This window comes from Budorcas taxicolor, chromosome 8, assembly GCF_023091745.1.
Source record: "Budorcas taxicolor isolate Tak-1 chromosome 8, Takin1.1, whole genome shotgun sequence".
NCBI lineage: Eukaryota > Metazoa > Chordata > Mammalia > Artiodactyla > Bovidae > Budorcas > Budorcas taxicolor.
Genome location: NC_068917.1, coordinates 77,870,512 through 77,890,729, shown reverse-complemented (window position 1 = coordinate 77,890,729; position 20,218 = coordinate 77,870,512). Strand labels below are relative to the sequence as shown.

At 54.3% G+C, this 20,218-nt stretch overlaps 1 protein-coding gene across 4 annotated transcripts; it reads left to right on the top strand.

Annotated features, from left to right (window-relative positions):
• The first annotated feature begins 2,234 nt into the window (after positions 1 to 2,234).
• Positions 2,235 to 19,183, top strand: AQP7 (aquaporin 7). 4 transcript variants are annotated; one of them, XM_052644825.1, is made up of 9 exons: positions 2,235 to 2,435; positions 3,559 to 3,607; positions 6,890 to 7,034; positions 8,383 to 8,500; positions 16,525 to 16,648; positions 17,020 to 17,157; positions 17,365 to 17,483; positions 17,683 to 17,900; positions 18,289 to 19,183. In XM_052644825.1, the coding sequence occupies exons 3-9, from the start codon at positions 6,994 to 6,996 to the stop codon at positions 18,536 to 18,538; spliced, it is 1,008 nt and encodes a 335-aa protein (XP_052500785.1). In that variant the 5' UTR covers positions 2,235 to 2,435; positions 3,559 to 3,607; positions 6,890 to 6,993; the 3' UTR covers positions 18,539 to 19,183. The 4 variants fall into 4 exon arrangements, with proteins under 4 accessions (XP_052500785.1, XP_052500784.1, XP_052500786.1 ...); XM_052644824.1 differs by having other exon boundaries at positions 2,235 to 2,451; XM_052644826.1 differs by lacking the exon at positions 6,890 to 7,034.
• The last annotated feature ends 1,035 nt before the right edge of the window (positions 19,184 to 20,218 follow it).

The window sequence follows — 20,218 nt, the reverse complement described above, 5'->3', positions numbered from 1 at the left end:
ATGGATCCCGGTCTCCCTCCCTCACCAGCCCTACCCCAGCCCACTCCAACTCTGCCCATGATCCCGATCTCATCCAAGACCCCAGAGCTCCACTTTTGACTCTTACCTCACCCTGGCCTCAATAGCACACACAGGAATAAAGGCAGGTGTCAAGACTTCCCTGGTGGTACAGTAGATAGGAATATGCCTGCCTATACAGGGGACAAAGGTTCAATCCCTGGTCAGGGAAGATCCCACATGCTTTGTGGAACAGCTAATCCCGTGCACCACAGTGACTGAAGCTCATGTGCCTAGAGCCTGTGCTTCGCAGCAAGAGAAGCCACCAAAATGAGAAGCCTGCACACAGCAATGAAGACTAGTCCCTGCTAGCTGCAACTAGAGAAAGCCTGCTGTCAGCAATGAAGACCCAGTGCAACCAAAAAATGAAATAAATAAAAAACTCTATTAAAAAAAAAAAAAAGGCAGATGTCCACCACTACCAGGGGTGCATCTCTACCTCCCTGAAGGAAGGATTCAAGTCTGCAGAGGTGGTGAGGGGCAGAGCCTCAGCCACAGGGCTGGTGTGGTAGAGTCCCTTCCTTAACGATGGTCTCTGACTGGGCAGCCTGCCTCTGCCTCTTCTTACAGAGTGAGTGACCTGCTGGTCTAGGAGGGGTGGTGTGTGGGCAAGTGCATGCTAAGTCAACTCAGTCATGTTTGACTCTGTGACCCCATGGACTGTAGACTGTCAGGCTCTTCGTCCATGGGATTCTCTAGGCAAGAATACTTGAGTGAGTAGCCATGCCCTCCTCCAGGGGATCTTGCCTATCCAGGGATCGAACCTGCATTTTCCGCATTTCCTGCATTGCAGGCAGATTCTTAACCCACTGAACCAAAGTGGCAGTAGTGGGGTTGGGGTGGGGGTGGTGGGGAGGGGCCAGGGAGCGGTGGGGAGTTGTGGCTTGGCTGGGCAAGGCAAGTTCCAGACCAGATCCATTCTATTGGCACCCTCTAGAGGACAGTTCTATTACCTGAGTTGGCTTTGCAACCAAACCCTACAACCCCTCTCCACAATAAGGGGCTGCCTCAGAACCTTCTGGACCCACTGCCCAGCCTCCACGACTCCACCTGGCAGGTCTCCTTACAGTCTGCAGACCAGCAACCCCTCCTTTGTTCCTCAGCACCAAGTCATCTGCTCAGATCCCAGACTGCCTGTCTTTGGAGGCTCACCCATGCTCCAGCTCCAGTACTCTTGCCTGGAAAATCCCATGGACGGAGGAGCCTGGTAGGCTGCAGTCCATGGGGTCGCGAAGAGTCGGACATGACTGAGCGACTTCACTTTCACTCTTCACTTTCATGCATTGGAGAAGGAAGTGGCAACCCACTCCAGTGTTCTTGCCTGGAGAATCCCAGGGACTGGGGAGCCTGGTTGGGCTGCCGTCTGTGGGGTCGCACAGAGTTGGACACGACTGAAGCGACTTAGCAGCATGCCCCGGCTCCGGAGGTCCTCTCATAGACGGTGGATGGTCCCCTGGCTGGCTCCTGACCCACCCTGGCCACCCACCCGTGGGCATGCCCTCTGGTCCAGCCTGGCTCCTTCCCAGAGGCCTTGCCTACTGTTCCCATGGGAAGTGTTTTCCTGAGGGCTGGGCCTAGCTTTCCCCTCTCCTCACTAAAATAAAATGGGGGCTCCCAGAGGACGAGGCCCGGGCTTGTTCTCCTCCCTACCAGACTAAGGGCCTCCAGAGAGCCAGGCTGGCCTCTACCTCCCTTCTTGGACTGAGGGTTCCTGCAGACATGGCTCTTGTCTCTTCCCCTCAGAGTCCAGGGCCCGAGTCTCCTCTTCCTCCTTCGGGATAGAGGCTTCCTCAGGACTGACTCAGGGGCTTCTTCCCAGCCCTTCCACCTGGCTGTGGATCTTCAGAATCTTCCACCTCACATCCCCATTCTGTGCAGTTCCCCCCACAGAGGGGGATTCAGGGGCCTCCGGAGTCTCCCCCAGCTCTGGGACCCGGGAACGGTGGGGGACTTCCTCTGGCTCTGTGCTGGACACTTGGCTTGGTACAACAGGCCCTTCCTCTGAAACCGAGAGGCCCAGAGCACCCACTGGGAGCTCCGCCTCTGACCTCACAATGGCTGCCTCAGAACCCTGTCTCCACGGCACTGCTGGCAGGAGAAGGGGTGCTATTTTGGGCAGTGTGTCTGCACTTGGCTCGAGTGACAAGGGCCAAACCCCTGCTCCACTGACCTCTTCCCTGGAGGAGCAGAGCAGAGCAGCACTCGGGTTGCCTTGAGGAGGGCTGAGAGGCGGCCCCTGGCCGGGCACATAGGGACCGCAGAGCCCTAGCAGAGGCTGCAGCCAGAGCCCGAGACCGTCATGGAGGAAGCTGTCCAGGGGCTGCTGTGACTGAGAGGCCCCAAGGCAGGCAACTGGGAGCATAAGGCCCTTCAGCAGAGTGAGTTGGGCCCCAGGTAGGGCTGGGACAGGGGGCCTCCCCTGGGATTCAGGCTTCGGGGATGCCATTCCTGGGGACCACATGGGCACGGGACACCCATGGGAGTGGCGGGGGAAGGGACCCAGCTGGGAGCTGAAGGCCTGGATATCTGTTCTGGTTTAGTCCTGAGTGGCTGCCTCATATAGGTGTGTCACATGTTCTTTCTGGGCTTACCTGTAAATTGACTGGAGGACCAGTGGTGGAGCAGAGATTGGGAGGATGCGTGGGGCTAGGCAGCCAGGAGGGCCTGGAGTCAGGTCGGGGTGGGGAGCGAATAGACCGGCGACAAGGGACCAAAGCAGAAAGAATGTGGATCAGAGTAGGGGGCAGATTCCCGGCTTTGCTGGGGTGGTTTCTCCCTCTGGAGCCCCTCCTGGGCCAGGGCTGAGGGTTTCTGCAGTCAAGGTGAGGTGCGGGAGCTTGCATGGCAGTTGGAAGAAAGGGGGCTGGAGAATAGGGAGCATGCAAGGTGGGGAGGTCTAGGTTCACCTTCATGCTGTCATTTTGAAGGAAAATGGGAATAAAAGGGGTGGGTGTCTTCAGGAAAGGTGAGACGGTAGACTTTGTTCTGAGGTGGGGATATGGACTAAGTGAATTTTCAGGACCTCATCCTATGTGGGGTGTATGTGTGTGTGCGTGTGTGTCTGTGTGTGTGTGTGCAAGGAGGAGACAGATGAGGCCCTGGAAAGCCAGAGTTTAAGTCAGCAACAGGAGGGTTTGAGGTTGGACTGAAGGCAGTAATACCGGCCTGTGCGAGGGTGGAAATGCTGCAGGGAGCCTGGGGCATCTCCATTGTCCAGAGCTGCAGGCTTGGGAAGGTCAGGAGGACCTTGGCAGGGCCCTGGCCTGGGGGGCCAAGGGTCCTGAAGCCAGCAGGGGTGGGGTTGGGGCTCCAGTGCCTCTCCCTATTGGCTGAAGCACACACACCCCTCATTCTCCCTTCTTGCCAGCTTGGCTGGGTTGAGGTGTTGGCACTGGCAGGGGCTGTCGCTGTGGCTTCTCCCCTGGGGGACTGAGGTCTGATGGGAATGAGGGGCCAAGTTCTGTGGCCCCCAGCCCCAGTGATCTCTCTTTGGCTTTACAGCATCTAAAAATCTCAAAGACAACATGACTCACTCAGACAGGAAGAGGCGGTAAGCATCCCACGTGTTCCCCTACCTCAGCCCTCCTGTCCGGCACCCAACACACCCCAGGGCCTCCCTGACCCATCCTAGCTCCTCCCTCATGGCAGCTGATGGACCAAGACTCCCTCCTTCCCACCCCGCACCAGCCATGGGGCCCGGAAGAAGAGCCTCTCCCACCTGCACCCATAGCCAAGCATGGGCTGGGCCCTGGGGTGAGGGAAGGCTCAGAAAGACCCAGATGAGGGTCAAGGGGCTGGGCAGGGGGTTCCAGCTGCCCCTATGCAGGTTGTGCTCAATTGAACTGAACTCACTACTTCCCACCCGCTCAGGCTCAGGTCTCTTCGAGGTGAAATGAAACCCAAAGTCCTTACAATGGCTAAGGCCCTGCCTATTCAGTGCTTGTTTCCTCTCTGACCTTCCCCCATCCCACTCACCCACTCTCCCCTCCTTTCCTTCCCTTCAAACATGCTCAGAGTCCTTCAGTGACCGTCCCCTCTGCCTGAAACATTCTCCCCGCCGTTTCCTGCGTGGCTTGCTCCCTCACCTCCTTCCTGTCTTGGCTTAAATGCCTCTTTCTCAATGAGGGGACCTGGCTGCCCTGTTCCAAGTCCTTCCCTCTCCCTTTTCCCTGCTCCAGCTCCAGGCAGGTAGGTAGGACAATAGGTAGAACGTATCAATACCACACAAATGTATGTACTACTTGCTTCCTTTCCTTGCTGCCTGCCAGCTCCACACGAGCATGGGTGTTGGTCTGCTTGTGTGCTCCAGGATAGACTGAACGCATGGGTCGCCTCTGTGCTGTCGACGTCACTGTGCCCACTCGAGACTCTCCCAGGGCTTTGGACCCTGTTTGCAAAAACCCTCTAGTGGCCCAGACCCTCTAGCTTAGCCCCAGTTGAGGACAGACTTCTTCCCACCAACCATCCTGCCAGCTGTGGTCTCAGCTCAGTCAAGGATCCCCGTCTCCCCCTGCGCTCCAGCCTTGTCCTTATACGTCTGTCCCCCACGCCTCACATCTAACCACCAATCTCCTAAAAAGTATAAGAGGTGCTCACCTCCACCTCCCTACTCCCTCACAACCACCACCTGCCCATTCTCCCAAAGGCTCTGCTGACCTGCCCTCCTCCCACCCCCAGGGGCTGCTTGCTCTGAGGGAGTTACCCATCTCCTTATGGAAGAACCCATCCGAGGGCAGGGTTTACTTGTAACCCTTGTGCCTGACTCCTAAGTAGATGCTCACCAAATGTTTGTTAAATGGATGAATACGAGTTAGCAGCTTGAATGGTTGGCTTGAGGTTAGTTGAGTAGTTTGCAGCTGGTTGGTTGCTTAGATAATTAAATGAGTTGGCTAATAGGAGAACCAGTTAGTTGGTTAAGTTGCTAGGTTGATTAGTTGAAGGGTTGATTGCTAAGTGGTCAGATATTTAGTTCCTTAATTAGCAAGGATCTAGGTAATTGGGGCTTCCCAGAGTGATAAAGAACCCCCCTGCCAGTGCAGGAGACATAAGAGATGTGGGTTCAATCCCTGGGTTGGGAAGATCCTCTGGAGGAGGGCATGGCAACCCACTCCAGTATTCTTGCTTGGAGAATCCCATGGACCGAGGAGTCTGGTGGGCTACAGTCCATAGGATCCCAAGAGTTGGACATGACTGAAGCAACTGAGCATGCATGCATTTAGGTAGTTACCTGGTTGATGGTTGGTTTCTTGGTTTGTAGGCTAAGTTTTCTTCGACTCCCCTGCTGTGAGCTCTCTCATTTTTGCCCCTGGATGAAATGACCATCTCTGATTGGGTGACCTCCAAATGGATATCTCTAAACCAGACCACGTTACCAGCAGGCTCCTTCCTGGTCACCTCCACTTAGCTGGCTAGTGGGCTCCTCAAACTCGGCACACCCAGAGGTGACTCCTCATTCTCTGCCTAAGCCTGCTGCTTCTCTCATGCGCCTCACACACCATTGTGCTGCTCCATCCAGAGCTGGGGCATCCAGGACTCTCCCCTCTCCATCCTCCTCTCTAATGAGACACACATCTGTTCGTAGGACTGCCTTCCCCTGGCCACCTCCATGCACTTTCTTGGCTCTGGGTGCCATTATCATTCAGCCTGTCTGGGCTGAACGTGTGATTGCTCACATGTCCTCCACTCCCGCTCCCTGATTTCCGCCTCCAAGCAGGAGGCAGTGCTCCTGCCTAACTCCTCCACCCCAAGACCCTCTGGGGTCAGACTCCCTAGCGTGGGCTATGAGGCCATCTGCCCTCTCTGCCCCTCTCACGCTGCTTTGCCTCCTCTCTCTGCAGCCCGTCCTTGCAGAATTCCTCTGCACTTCACACATTGTCATCGCTGCAAGCCTTTGTCCAAACCATTCCAATACCCAGGACTTTCCCCCACCTCCCTGATGCTCCTTCATCTGACCAGCCATCTATTCTCCTAGATCTCCCTTTCTCTGGGAGAGACTCCTACTCCCGCTGCTGGGTCATTTGCTTCCTCCCTGCAACCCCATAGTGTCCAGCATTCACTTGTGGCAGCACTCCTTGTTGTTCAGCTGCTAAGTCATGTCCAGCTCTTTGTGACCACATGGACTGTAGCCCACCAGGCTCCTCTGTCGTCCTTGCGTTGCAACACTCCTTACACTGTCAGTAATTGCTTAGTAAATTGTTTACCTTTCTAAGAGAAGGGATCATGCCAATGTTCTTTACTACAGTCCCCAAACACATTGGAGAAGGAAATGGCAGCCCAATCCCATGTTCCTGCCTGGGAAATCCCATGGACAGAAGAGCCTGACGGGTAACAGTCCATGGGGTTGCAGAGCTGGACAAGAGCAACTGAGCGCACGTGCACTGAACACAGTTGGCACTCTAGGCACTCATTGCATCTTTGGTCGTTGGTTTGTTGGTGCTTGCTGTGTGGTGAGGAGGAGGAGGCCAGGGTCCCAGGGCTCCCTTGGTGTCACTGACTTCCTGCTTTGTCTGCCTCTCCGCTGCCTCCTGTGTAACCTTCTGGGACTGTTCTATTTTTAAAAAATAATATTTGTTTATGTATTCACTTTTGGTTGTGCTGGGTCTTCGTTGCTGCACAGGCTCTTCTCTAGTTGCAGCGAGCGGGGGGCTACTGTCTAGCTGCGGTCTGTGGGCTTCTCACGGTGGTGGCTTCTCTTGCTGCAGAGCACGGACTGTATGATACAAAGCCTTCAGTAGCTGCGGCTCCTGGGCTCTAGAGTACATGAGCTTAGCTGCTCAGCAGCATGTGGGATCTTCCAGACCAGGAATCGAACCCGTGTCTTCTGCATTGGCAGGTGGATTCTCTACCACTGAGCCACCAGGGAAGCCCGCAGGACTGTTCTTGAATTCCTGCTGCCTCAGGCTCTTCCTCAGCGCCAAGGAGGCCAGTCACAGGGGCATGGGAACACCTATGGGATGCTGCGTGGCAGCGGCAATTGGGTAGGCACTAGTGGACTGACTGTCCAGGCAGCGCTGCATCCCCCTCCATATGCTCAGTCCTGGGTTTGTTTCCCTGAAGTAAGGACAGAACAAGGACTAGGGTGGGTGAGAAATGAACTTGGGTTCTCAGCCAGAAACGTAGATTGTGCTTTGTCCATGCCCGGCTTACATTTCTCACTCTCAGGGCTCACTCTTTGCTGCTGTGAGGCTGGGGAAAGTCAGGAAGCTGTGGCGGGGTGGGGGTGCTGTGGCAGTCCCCAGCAGGGTGAGGAAGTTGAGGGACAGGCAGCATGGGAGAGGGGAGGGTCACCAGTCTGAATAAGCACTAAGGCTGCAAACAGGTATCTCTTCCTCCTCCTCCAGAGCCTCCCGGCTGTCTCCTTCCCCAAACTCAAGTCTTGTTCCCTCAGCCCCAACAGAAGATAGAGCCTCTAACTCACTCTTTCATTTGTCCATCCAATCATCCATTTACCAAACAAATATTTATCAACATTCTACCGTGCGTCAGGCACTGTGGGAGTGCTGGGGATCTAGGGGAGAGTAACAGGCCTGCTGCGGTTCATGGGGTCACAAAGAGTCAGACATGACTGAGCAACTGAACTGAACTGAACTGAACGACGAAGTCTCAGTTTTTTCATTTGAGTGTACTCTGCACATCTACTACGTGCCCGGCACTATGCTGGACACTGAGAATACGCTGGGGAGTAAGACACAGTCCACCTTTTCCTCCCTCCTTCCCTTTCATTGGTTCATTCATTCACTCACTCATTCACTCACAAGCATCTGTTCATGCTGACCTTGCTGCAGAGACAGAACCTGGTGTGTGCTTCGGGACTCAGTGCTGTTCACAGAGCCCGGGAGCCAACTCGGCCACACCCTGTGCTGTTTGCAGAGCCTCGCAGTTGCCAGATCTTGCCTGATGCCTTGCCTGTGTCCCCAGAGCTCTGGCCCCAGCAAATGGGCAGGCAGGCAGGCAGGCAGGCAGGCAGGCAGGCAGGCAGACAGCTGAGCTCTACTCTCCTGTCTGCTTCTCCCCCAAGGCTCTTTGGCACCATAGATGGCACTTACAGGCTCCCCAACTGCCCCCTCTGCACCCTCACCTCATGGGTGCACCTTCCCAGTGGTCTAGTCTCTGGAAGGAGGAAGAAGGGACGTGACCTGGATGTCCAACCCTAGTCCCTCTCCATGTCCCTGGGCTCTCAAATGCCTCTGACCCCTGAGGTACCAGCTGCCCTGGGCAAGAGCAGTCATGTGTGGAGAGGCCACTGGGTTACCCATTAACTCAGCCATGACAGTAAGTGCACCTGATCTCATTTCTGCCCATGGGCTCCTCCGGCTGCTGTTTCAGGTCCACCCGCATGTCCAAGGTGGTCTCGACACCTACAGCAACAAAGATGAAAGTCATATGGCAGAATGAGAATGTTCGAGAGTTCCTGGCAGAGTTCATCAGCACATATGTCATGATGGTGAGTGGGCGGGGGGGGGGGGGGGGGCGGGGATACAGGGTGAGCAGACTCTGAGGAAGGGGTCTCAGGAAAGTGGGGCCTCAGAAAGGTGGGGCTCTGTAAGGGCAACCCATGACCTCTCCCCACCTCTGGGAGCTGGATCACACTGTCCCTTCCCCAGCCTCTGAGGGAGAAGCATAGAAAAACAAGGACTTGTCTTTCTCACCAAGTCTTTTTGGGAGAGAAAGGGCTCACAATATGTGGGGCAAAGTGAAATCCTGAGTTACAGGTGGCTGGGTGCATTGTGGGCATGACTGGGAGTGAGGAGAAGGGAAACAAATAGTAAAGAGATTGGAGAGGATGTGGAAGCTTTGAGAATTAATCCTGAGGGTGATGGGGAGACACTGAAGGTTTTCCAGGAGGGGAGTGATATGGCCAGTGGTGGGTTTTAGGAAGAAATTCTGGGCTCTCTGTGGAGCCTAAGCAGAGTGGGCAATGCTGGAGGGAGGGGAGCCCAAGAAGAAGCTGTTGGGATGGCCTAGGACAGAGAGAGAGTGTGGAGGTCCAGGGATCAGTCCAGGGATCAGTCCAGGGTCAGTCTAGCCCAGGGATGGAGAAGAAAGCACACGTCCAGGGGAGTTAGAGAAGACGGAACAAAGGAGACTGCGAGCAACAGATGTGGGGTAGATGCTGAGGGGGCCATTTCAGCGTGAGGTCAGCTTTCCTGCGATCAGGTGAGCTGCTGGCGGTGGGGGGAATCTCAAGGGTGGGGATGGCTGGGTATAGGGGCCTGGAACTCTGCAATGTGGTCTGGGCTGACATAAATAGTTAGACTTCATCAGAACATGAATAGTGGTTATAAAATTTGTACAATGAGAACGTATAGAAAGAAAAATGAACTGAGTTGAGGACAGAGCCTGAAGAATGAAGAGCGCACACAGAAGGGCCTGGGTGACCAGAGAGGTGGGAGGAGAAGGTGGGGGGAGACCAGGTTACGGAAGAAAGGGGAGCAGTCAGCAGGGTGGGGGGCTGTGGACGGCCCAGAGTAGTAGGGAATGGCAACCTGGGAGGTCCTGGAGGAACTGGGGAGGTCTCTTTAAGGGGATGACAGGGGAGAATCCAGATGCAAGTGGGATGTGGGTTTTCTTGGGGACTCCCTGTCCCGCCTCAGCCCAGTCACTCACCCATCCAGCCTCTGCCTTGAGCTGTGGCCACTCTTACTTGTACCTTATGAAGGCCTGGGTCTGTGACAAGAAGGGTTAGCCTCTGGGAAGGGGAACAATGGCTTCGGGGGCACGACAGAGGTGGTGGTGGGGGGAGGGGAGAGGATGAGCGTGTGTGTGCGCGTGTGAGTGTCTGTGCACTGAGTCACAGTGTAGGAGAGATAGTGGGACCCACATTGCCCCAGGGACTCTGGACACCTGGGTTCGTACCTGATCATTCTGCCACTGAGTCATCAGCTGGCCGTGGGCAGGTCTCCCTGCGGTCAGAGCCTGTCTTCTCAGACATTATTGTTGTTGCTTTTGGTCACTCAGTTGTGTCTGACTCTTTGCGACCCATGGGCTGCAGCACACCAGGCTTCCCTGGCCTTCACCATCTCCCCGAGTTTGCTCAAACTCACGTCCATCGCGTCGGTGATACCATCCAACCATCTCATCCTCTGTCGCCCTCTTCTCCTCCAGTCTTCCACACATTCATTCCCAGCATCAGGGTCGTTTCCAGTGAGTCAGCTCTTCGCATCAGGTGGCCAAAATACTGGAGCTTCAGCTTCAGCATCAGTCCTTCCCATGAATATTCAGGGTTGATTTCCTTTAGGATTGACTGGCTTGATGTCCAGTCTGGCCCCAGACATTATTAACAGTGTGACACTGGGCCTCCATGAGCTTTGGAGCTGGGTCTGAATGCTGGCTCTGCTGTCTTCTAGCTGTATGAGCTTACATAAATATCTTAACTGTTCAGAACTTGAGCTCTCTCACTGGTGAGTGCGATGCTAATATTGAGCTGGCTGACTTGTGTGAAGAAGATTTGGAGCTGGACACCCAGCACACACGTGGCTCATATGTGTTGGTTGATTCTCAAGCTGACAAACTCTCTCAGCTGCCCTCCCCTCCCTGCCTCTCGCCGTCTCCCTCTCCTCCATTACCTGCCCTCCTGAGCCGCGAAGACAGCATCTGGACCCTCTCTTGCCTTAATTCAGGGCAAAGTAATTAATTGCTGACAAGACATTCTAGCCCCATGAGGGTTGTTAGACCTTGGCACTGTGGAGGTGGGAGGGTGCCTCCTGGGAGAGCTCCTAGGGAAAGCAGGCACCACCCACATGCATTCCTGCCTGCCCACTACCCATGTTGGCGGTTCTCCTCCTTTTACTGAGGTTGTTATTGAGCACCTACTGCATATCAGGCACTATAATGCTAAGCCCTCCTGTGGAGCTTTTTCTCTAATCCTCATAACAGCCCTATAAGGGAGATGCTATTATTATCCCCATTTCACAGATGGGGAAACTGAGGCTTTGTGAGACAAACTCACTTGTCCAAGGTCACATTTTAAGTTAAGATTAAATCCAGTCTAGCCTAATATCCTGGTCTTGACCTATGATCTCCGTGCTCTCTTACCTTAGCTGGATTTCTAACTCTCTCCCAGCCGAGGGAAGGCCCTCAGGTCCAGGCTTTGGAAAGTTCAAGACCCCTCTCTAGGCCTTTGTTTTCCCTGGGAACAGAAACATTTACCACTCAGTTGCCGTGAGGATTGAAGGGAAGTAACATGTAAAAGAACTTTGTGAGATTTAAGCTCACAGGGGACATTGTGGTGTTGTTATTTTTAGGTGTCAGGCCTGTGCCAAGAAGTAGGGGCTTTCGCAGGTGATAAGAAGCTCAATGAGTCATCAGCATGAAGGTTTCGCCAGAAAAGCTAGAGTGACCTTGGGCCCCATTTATTGCAGCAACATGAAGGAAGCAGACTGTTCTACTCTGTTCCACTCTGTAGCCTCGGGGTGTTGTCCTCCAGGCTGGGCCTGTGGCTATTGGAGGCACCTGGACAGGCTGGGCCACATTCACTGACCAGGGAGGGGAGGAGCTGGGCTATCAGTGCCCTGGAAACCCAGCTGGGGTTGTGAGCAATAGGGCAGAGGCTGCAAAACTCATGTTGTCGGAGCCTGAGAGAATCATCGAGGGAGGTGGGGACTGTGGCTAACGGCAGAGTGCTGACCTGTGTGAGGACGTGGCTGCCACCACTCTGGCTGACTATCGCCACATCACCTGGAATGCCGGCTGCTGTTGACAGAGATTCTGATTTTGCAAGAGAAGCTGAAACTTCTGTGCATCAAAACCAAATTAATCAAACAAAACATTTGCTGAACAGATGAGGTCCAGGGGCTGCCAGCTGGCAACCTTGACACACAGGGGAGCATAGGGGGTTTATTCACTCATTCATTGTTTTTAGTAAATGATTTGAGCTCCTACTTGTAAATGGGGACCTTGCTCTTCAAACCCTCCATGGCTGCTCCAGTGCCTGGATCTCTTTACCCCGAATCTGTCAGCCTGGCCTGGCCTAGCTCCCCACCTCCATGCCCCCTCTGCCCCTGTCCTCTATCCTCACCCCACCCTTGGCCCGAAGCCGGCCTGCGTCTGGGCTCCCCTGCACCTGTCCTGGGGCTCCTGTGGGACCCAGCAGGCCCTGCTCAGTGGCCTCTCCCTTCCCCTATCTGGGCTAGTGCACTGGTTCTCAGACTGTCCCAGATCTAATGTATTCACCGGCCATTTGTCATCAGCAAATGGCTTGGTCTCCAGCCTGACAGAGAACTGTCATGTGTGTCTGGCTCCTCACGCATCAGACCTCCCCTCCCTGTGGGTCCACTAATGCCCCCTCCCCCAGGCAGGAGCCTCCACTCCTTTTCATCCCCCACCTCCCAGGCTCCTCAGGCACTTCGCTTCTTTCCTCTCTTCTGTATCTCCTGCTCCTCCCTCTCTTGACCTTAGCACACTCAAGACTCCCTTCCTAAAACAGCAGAACACAGAACACTCCCCACTTCTCTCTGCGAGCCCCTTTATTTACCACACTTGGTCCCCCTCCCTTCTCAGGCAAGTTCTCAAAGAGATGTCTCCACTGGTCTCTTCAGCTCTTCCTTACCACCTCCTCCCCTCCCGCTCTCTGCACCTGACTTCTGACCCCACGCCCTGATGAGACAGTGTTCCCCACCTACTTAAGAACCCTGGGTTGTCACATCCAATGGGATGCTTTCCAGGCCTTCTCACGCTTGACCCAGAGGCAGCACGTGACCATGTGGGCCACACCCTCCTTGGGAAACTGCTTCTTTCTGGGGTACAGGGCACATTGTCTCTTTGTTCTCCCATTTCTTTATTTTTTAAGACTTATTAATTTTTGATTGTGCTGGGTCTTTGCTGCTGTATGTGGGCTTTCTCTAGTTGTGGTGAATAGGCTGCTCATTGCGGAGACTTCTCTTGTTGCAGAACATGGGCTCTAGGCGCTTGGACTTCAGTAATTGCAGCAAACGGGCTCAGTAGTTGTGGGGCATGGGCTTAGTTGCCCCAAGGCATGTGGAATCTTCCTGGACCAGGGATCGAACCCCTGTCCCCTGCATTGGCAGGCGGATTCCTATCCACTGTGCCACCAGGGACATCTTGTTCTTCCATTTCAACGGCAGCTCCTGCTGGGGTTTCTAACGCCCACCCCTGAGAGCTGACCTGACGTTCAGCCCTAGGTTCATCCTCTCCTAGGGATCTTCATATCCTCCCTGATGGCTTCAACTCATGTCCACAATTCTTCAGGTATTTCTTTTTTCAAAAACTCCAGAACTCTTCAAGGGAAATACAATATGAGCCTCATATGTAATGTAAAAATTTTCTAGTAGCCATATTAAAAAGGTAAAAAGTGACAGGTGAAATTAGTTTTAATAGTTACTGTATTTAACCCACATGTCCATAATGTTACCAGTTCAACATGTACTCAATATACGATTATTTAATATTTACATTTTCTTTTTCCTCCTGAGCCTTTGAAATCTGCTGTGTACCTTACACTTACAGATCTCAGCTTCAAGTACATAATAGCCACGTGTGGCTCGTGGCCATCATATAGGATGATAGATCTAGACTCTGATTTCCAGCAGTCTGGACATCTAGAGGTCTCTCAAAGACAACACATCCAAAACATAGAGTACTCAGAGGTGGTGCCATCTGAATGTGGCCTTAAAGTAGAGTATCAATTTTTCAGGATCTAGGATCGGGTATTCCGGAGGGAGGGAGTGGCATACGCAAAACACTGAGGCACGAGAAAGCCAGGCATGAAGGGAGCAATCCAGTCGTTTTCTCTGAGACTGGCATAGGCAACTGCCTAGATTCGAAAACTGGCTTCCCATGTGCAAGATGTGTTTGTTGTTTTTGGTTTTATTTCGTTTCTAGAAGATTTATTTATTTATTTATTATTTTTGGCGCACTGAGTCCTCATTGCTTTCTCTAGTTGAGGCAAGCGAGGTGTTCTCGGGGGAGCAGACTCTAGGCCACATGGGCTTTGGTCGTTGCTGCGTGCGGGCTCAGTAGTTGTAGCACACAGGCTTAGTTGCTCTGCAGCATGTGGGATATTCCCAACCCAGGGATCGAACCCCTGTCCCCTGCATTGGCAGGTGGATTCCTAACCACTAGACCACCAGGGAAGCCCCAAGATGTGTACTTGAGACAAGCCATCCAACTTCTCTAAACCTATGGTTGCCCATCTGTCAGATGGGGAGAATAATAATACCTAATGTGTAAACAGGTTTAAGGGTTAAAGGAGGTGAGAGGTAGAACTTGCTTACCAGTGCCTGGCACATAGTAAGTGCTCAACAAATGGTTATTATACTTTTTTCTTTGTTTATTTTTGGCCCACCACATGACATGTGGGACCTTAGTTCTCTGACCAAGGATGGAACCCATGCCCCCTTCCATGGAAGCGCGGAGCCTTAACCGACAGCCGAGGAAGCCCAAATGGTTATTATTTTTATAGTAGTAATTTATTTGATTTCCCAGGTGGCACAGTGGTAAAGAATCTACCTGCCAATGCAAGAGGTGTGAGAGATGCAGATTCAATCCCTGGATAGGGAAGATCCCCTGGAGTAGGAAATTGCAACTTGCTCCAGTCTTTTTGCCTGAAAAATTCAATGGACAGAGGAGCCTGGCAGGCTGTGGTCCATGGGGTCGCAAAGAATCGGACATCACTGAGTGACTGAGAACACATATAATGCTATTATTAGTAACACTAGTGTTCAACATAGAGAATACTAGACCCAATATGAAACTGAGAGGCAGAAGGCATGAAAATCAAGGATCTTAAATGGTGACTTACTGCGTTTGGACTTTATCCTAGAAATGGAAGGGAGCCAGGAATGTTTGGACCAAAGGCAGACAGACATGGTCAGATTTTTGTGTTAGGTCACTCTGGCTGCAAGGAGACTGGGTAAGATCTGGGGAGACTATAACCAGAGTTGACCGTGTGCGGTGGAGAACATACAAGTTTCTGACTTGGCTGGGATGGGGGAATATGGAACAAAGATCACATTTTCTGAGAGATGGTGAGCTTTAGAGCTTGAGATGCCTGTGGAACACTCTGGAGACTTCTTGGAGGTATTTGGAAAAAGAGATCTGGCTCTCAAGTGCAGGTTTTGGGAATTAGTCCATCAGGTGTATCTGAAGCTGGTAAGAAAACCCAGGAGTGACTGAGGTGGGTTATGAAAAGGGCCAGGGATAGAAGACATGGATCATCTGTATTTATGAGGCAGATGAATGAAGAACGTGGGAAGGAACTGTGGGGAGGGAAAGGCTACAGAGCAAAGAGGGAAACCAGGAGAGAGACATGTCACGGAAGCCAACGAGGAGGTCCTTTCTGGAAGCAGAGTGGTGAGGAGAGTAATAGTCAGCACAGTCAAGTGAGCCGATGCCTGAAGGGACCACTGGGAAATCCAGAGGCTGGAGCCCTCGGACAAGGGAACTGGTGTCTGTGACGGGGGAAGCAGAAGCCAGGCTGGGAGGGAGGACAGGGGAAGGGGCAGAGGACCCGAGATTGTGGGATGGCATCACCAACTCAACGGACATGAGTATCAGTCAACTCCGGGAGATGGTGAAGGCCAGGGAAGCCTGGTGGCTGCAGTCTATGGGGTTGCAAAGAGTCAGACATGACTTAGCAACTAAACTGGAACTGAGTGGGTCCTTCCTAGAGCCTGACTGACATGGGAGGAGGCATCCAGGAGTCCACAGCTGGACAGGGAGGCCGGGATGAGGTGGAAGCTCTACTTTAAGGAAAGAAGAGACCCAAGTCTGCAGGAGCCAGTCAAGGGGAGGGTAGAAGACACAGGCAAGAGGGAGGAAGGCCTCTGCAGAAGGAGCCAGAGGAAGGCACAGGAGCCAGAGCTGGAGGGGAAGGCAGCACAGACGCAGTGGGAGGGGGTGTTCGTGGCTAGGGGGAGGTTGAGTAAGGGCCGCCTTTTAGGTCTCTAACCTCCCTGTGAAGGGGCTCAGTGGGGAGAGTCTTCTGAGATCTGGTGGTTAGGGATGGGTGAGAAGTTCAGAGGTGATGCCTGAGGGTGGGCTTCCAGGGCTGATGCGTGTGGACGTGGTGAGGGTTGGCAGTGGGTCCTGGCAGAGTCCAGAAGAAAGTTTGCAGAGTCCCTGAAAAAATTTCCTTTGGACTACGCTGACGATTGAGAAGCTCTGAGGGGTCCAATCCACACCAGCCCTGTCCTTCTGGAAGCCCTTCAGGTGGACTTGGAGTCTAGGTACTTGGCTAGGTCCATGGGAGCCTGACTCTCTCTCCTCACCCGACTCCTTCTCTAGCACACACCCAGCTCCCACTGGCCAGCTGTGACAGGCCTTGGCAGGGGCAAAGGGACGAGGTCACGAGGAGGCATGTCTCTGGAGGAGGAGGGTACGGCAGAAGGGGGTCCCCAAGGGCAATGCCAGGGAGACCTAGCGTGTGGAGGCACGGAGCCCCAGCTGAGCTCTGAGCCCTCCTCTGAGGGCTGTCTGGGTGGGTGGTCCCCTCAAGGCCCTCTCCTACAGGTGTTTGGTCTCGGTGCTGTGGCCCACATGGTTCTAGGAGGTAAATTCGGGAGCTACCTCGCTGTCAATTTGGGTTTTGGCTTCGGAGTCACCATAGGAATTCACATGGCGGGGAACATCTCTGGTGAGTAGGCTGGGCCCCAGCCGACAAGCCCGGGGGGTGTCCCCCATGGGCTCCTCTGGCCCCCTTCCAGCCAGCCCCTTCTCCAAGTCAGCTGGTGCCTTGCCCTCACGGGCCACTTTCCTCTGCCCAGACGCTTCACAAGCCCCCTTGACCCACCATTTTTACAAGCTGGGTCCTCTCAGGCAAGCGACTGAACTCTCCACCCATTGCTTTGCTTCATGGGGAGATGGAGACGGCGGTTTCTGCCTCTCAGGGTCCCTGTGAGGACCGTCCCTTCACAGATGCTCGCTATTATCATCGCAGCTGTCATTGCTCCTGGTATTACTGATTGTTGTTTGTTTCTTTGCCGACACCCTTGGCCCTCCCTGCAGGGGCCCACATGAATGCGGCCGTGACCTTCACCAGCTGTGCACTAGGCCGCATGTCCTGGAAGAAGTTTCCTGTGTATGTTCTGGGTCAGTTCCTGGGCTCCTTCGTGGCAGCGGCCACCATCTACAGCCTGTTCTACAGTGAGTGACCTGCCCTGGGCAGCCCACCTCTGGCCTCGGCCTCCTCCCCTGAAATATGGGCAGAGCTGAGCGTGTCCTCCCCTGTGAAAATGCTGGGATAGAAGAGTCTCAGAGGCACTCCTTGCCCTCCATCCTACCACCTCATCTCTGGGACAGTGGTGGGGTTCAGTCGAGGGGCACGTTCACACTCAGTCTGTATTCCCACAGCCGCTATTATCGACTTCTCGGGGGGAAAGCTGATGGCGACCGGCCCCACAGCCACTGCTAACATTTTTGCCACCTACCTTCCTGACCACATGACACTGTGGAGGGGCTTCCTGGATGAGGTCAGTGGTCCAGGCATGGGTGGTCCTCCTCAGGCCACTCAAGAAGGGGCCAGCAGGCAGCCCCCTGTGGTGGAGCGGACAAGAACCCTGGATGGGACAATACAGAGTCATGGCTCTGCCACGGGTGGGGGCAGGGGGCGCTGCTGAGGCCCTTGGGCTTGGCCGGGGGCCCAGGTGCTGCCACGGTGTCTCTCCCCAGGTGGTGGTGACTGGGATGCTTCAGCTATGTCTCTTAGCCATCACAGACAAGGGGAACAACCCAACACTGTTGGGGACACAGGCCATTGTGACCGGCATCCTTATTGTCATCATCGGAGTATCCCTGGGCATGAACTCGGGATATGCCATCAACCCATCCCGGGACCTGCCTCCCCGCTTCTTCACCTTCCTCGCTGGCTGGGGCTCACAGGTCTTCAGGTACTGCATGGTCCAGCTCACTCCTGGGAGTTTCCTGTGGGTTCCTTGCATGTGGAGGGTGGAACAGCCCCGGAAGCATCCTGGAGATCCGCTCCCTCCACTGCCCTGCCACCCCTCGCAGTGGCCTGGGAGGCAGGAATGGGTCCTGACCTTCCTCCAGACCCTGCTCCTAGACTGAATGTCAGCCCTGCCCCAGACCCACGGCTGTCCCTGAATCAGGCTGAAGCTGATCAGTGTCCCAGGTTCAGGGCCAACTCCTGGGCTAGGATGGGGGTTCCTCCTGTACTCTCCACCCCCTGCCACCCCTTCCCCCATCTTGGCCTGAGGTAGACACAGCTGCCATGCTGGGTGCTGGCCCCCTAAGCAGGTCTCTGCCTTTTGCCTGCAGAACCAAGGACTGGTGGTGGGTGCCGGTGGTGGCACCACCCCTGGGTGCCTACTGTGGTGCCATCATCTACTTGTTCTTCATTGGCTCCAACAAGCCAGAGGAGCCCCAAGTCCTGGAGAATCCCTCGACGATTGAAGACCACAGAGTATCTGTGTTGCCCAAGACCGTGTCTCACCAGCACGGGGTCGCTTCCCTCACCCCTGTCTCTGTGTACCCCGAAGATAGATCCTCAGTCTTGTACCACCCTTAAGTGACTCCATCTTGCCTAGAGCCCCTCTAAGACTATTTGTGACCCTGCATCCACCCCAATAAAGAAAGCCTTGTCCCACAGTGGCAACCCCGCTTCTTGGGGGCCTCCTGTGGTGGGGCTTACCTCCTGGGTTCTCTCAGAAGCTCCCAGGTTATGCTATAGCCCAAGGCTGGGCAGGAGCTGAGGGGCCTCCAACTCCTGCCAGCCCTGGGAGCTGGGTGGCCCCCAGGGGAGTGAGTGGAAGGGCCGATCAGTGGCCTCAGTAAAGACAGGACTAGATTAGAGGAGTCCGGACACAGCAGGGTGGGCTTCCAGGCACAGGGCAGGAAGGGGATGGCATGGGGGCGGATTCCAGCTGGCAGATGGGGGGGTCAGCCCTGGAGGAACCTTGAGCTGCCCTGGGAGAAGACTCTGGACTCTCCTTCAGTCCTGGCCAGTCCTTGGACCAGGCAAGGCAAGGCCCCAGTGTGTGGATCAGAGTTTCTCAACATTTTTTTTTTCTCTTAGTCTCCCCTCCTCAGGAGACTTTTAGGCATTTTTTCCCCTTACTTGCATGATATTTTAATACCACAGATATACTGTATATGTTTGTGTACTGTACATATATCTTTGCTTTATACAAAAAAAGTAAGATTTTAAAAAATCTCTCCCTTTCAAGGATCCAATTTTTTCCCCCATGGGAGCATAATCACCTCACCCCTGAAAATGCCTGAAGTAGACTGAGAGGAGGTAAGACGTAGGCTCTGCCTTCTTCATGAGGGCAGAGCTCTCCCATCGTGGGGAATTCCAGAGTTGGAAAGGAAGAAGCAGAGAGGAAAATCCTGTCAAAAGGCAGGGGGCAGGAAATGGTCTCATGAGGTTCCGGGGAACAGGTGCAGAGGCAGGGTGGCCAGGGTCTACCGATCCCAGGCTGGGAGGATCATCCTGCTTCTGGGACTCAGAAGGCAGCAACACCCATGGCTTTTGTCCCTACTTCTGCTTTTAGCCTTTCAACAGCCACTGAGCACCTCCTGTGTACAGGCTCTGCCGGTAAGTTTGGGTCTCTGTCTTCAAGGGGCACAGCCCCTACTGGGAACAGGTGATCACAGGAAAGAGCTGAGGGGTGAAGAAGGGGCTGCATGCAGGGCTCAGAGGGGCCTCACAGCTCAGTCTTGATCTGAGGCCACAGATGGCTTCCTAGAGAATGAGACAGAGCAAAGGGTCAGGGGCTGGTCCTTTCTGGAGCTGGATGCCAAACTTCATGGTTTGAGGAGACAGGGCAGGGCGGGGTGGGGGTGGGTAGAGGACGCTGGTTTTCCTTCTGGAGGTGGGGACCTGGTAAGATGAGGTTTAGAAAGCCCACCTGAGCTGCAGTTTGCAGGATGCTGGGAAAGGGGGAGACTGGGGCCTGTAAGGAAGTGTGGGGCAAGGCTGTTCCAGGAGGGGCGGCGGGACAGCTCAGGTCAGCGCTGGAGGGTGGACAGCAGAGAAAGGATTCGCCTGACACCAAGGAGGTAAAAGCCTCAGGCTAAGCTCAGACTGGAGGGAGGAGTGGGTGAGGACCGGCCAGGGCCCAGGGCTGCCTTCCAGTTTCTGGCTTGGGCCTGGGGTGTTGGAGATGTCCCCATTGAACATGGAGAATGGGAAGGCACTGGTCTGAAGAGGAAGATGATAATTTATACTGGAGACACATCGACTTTG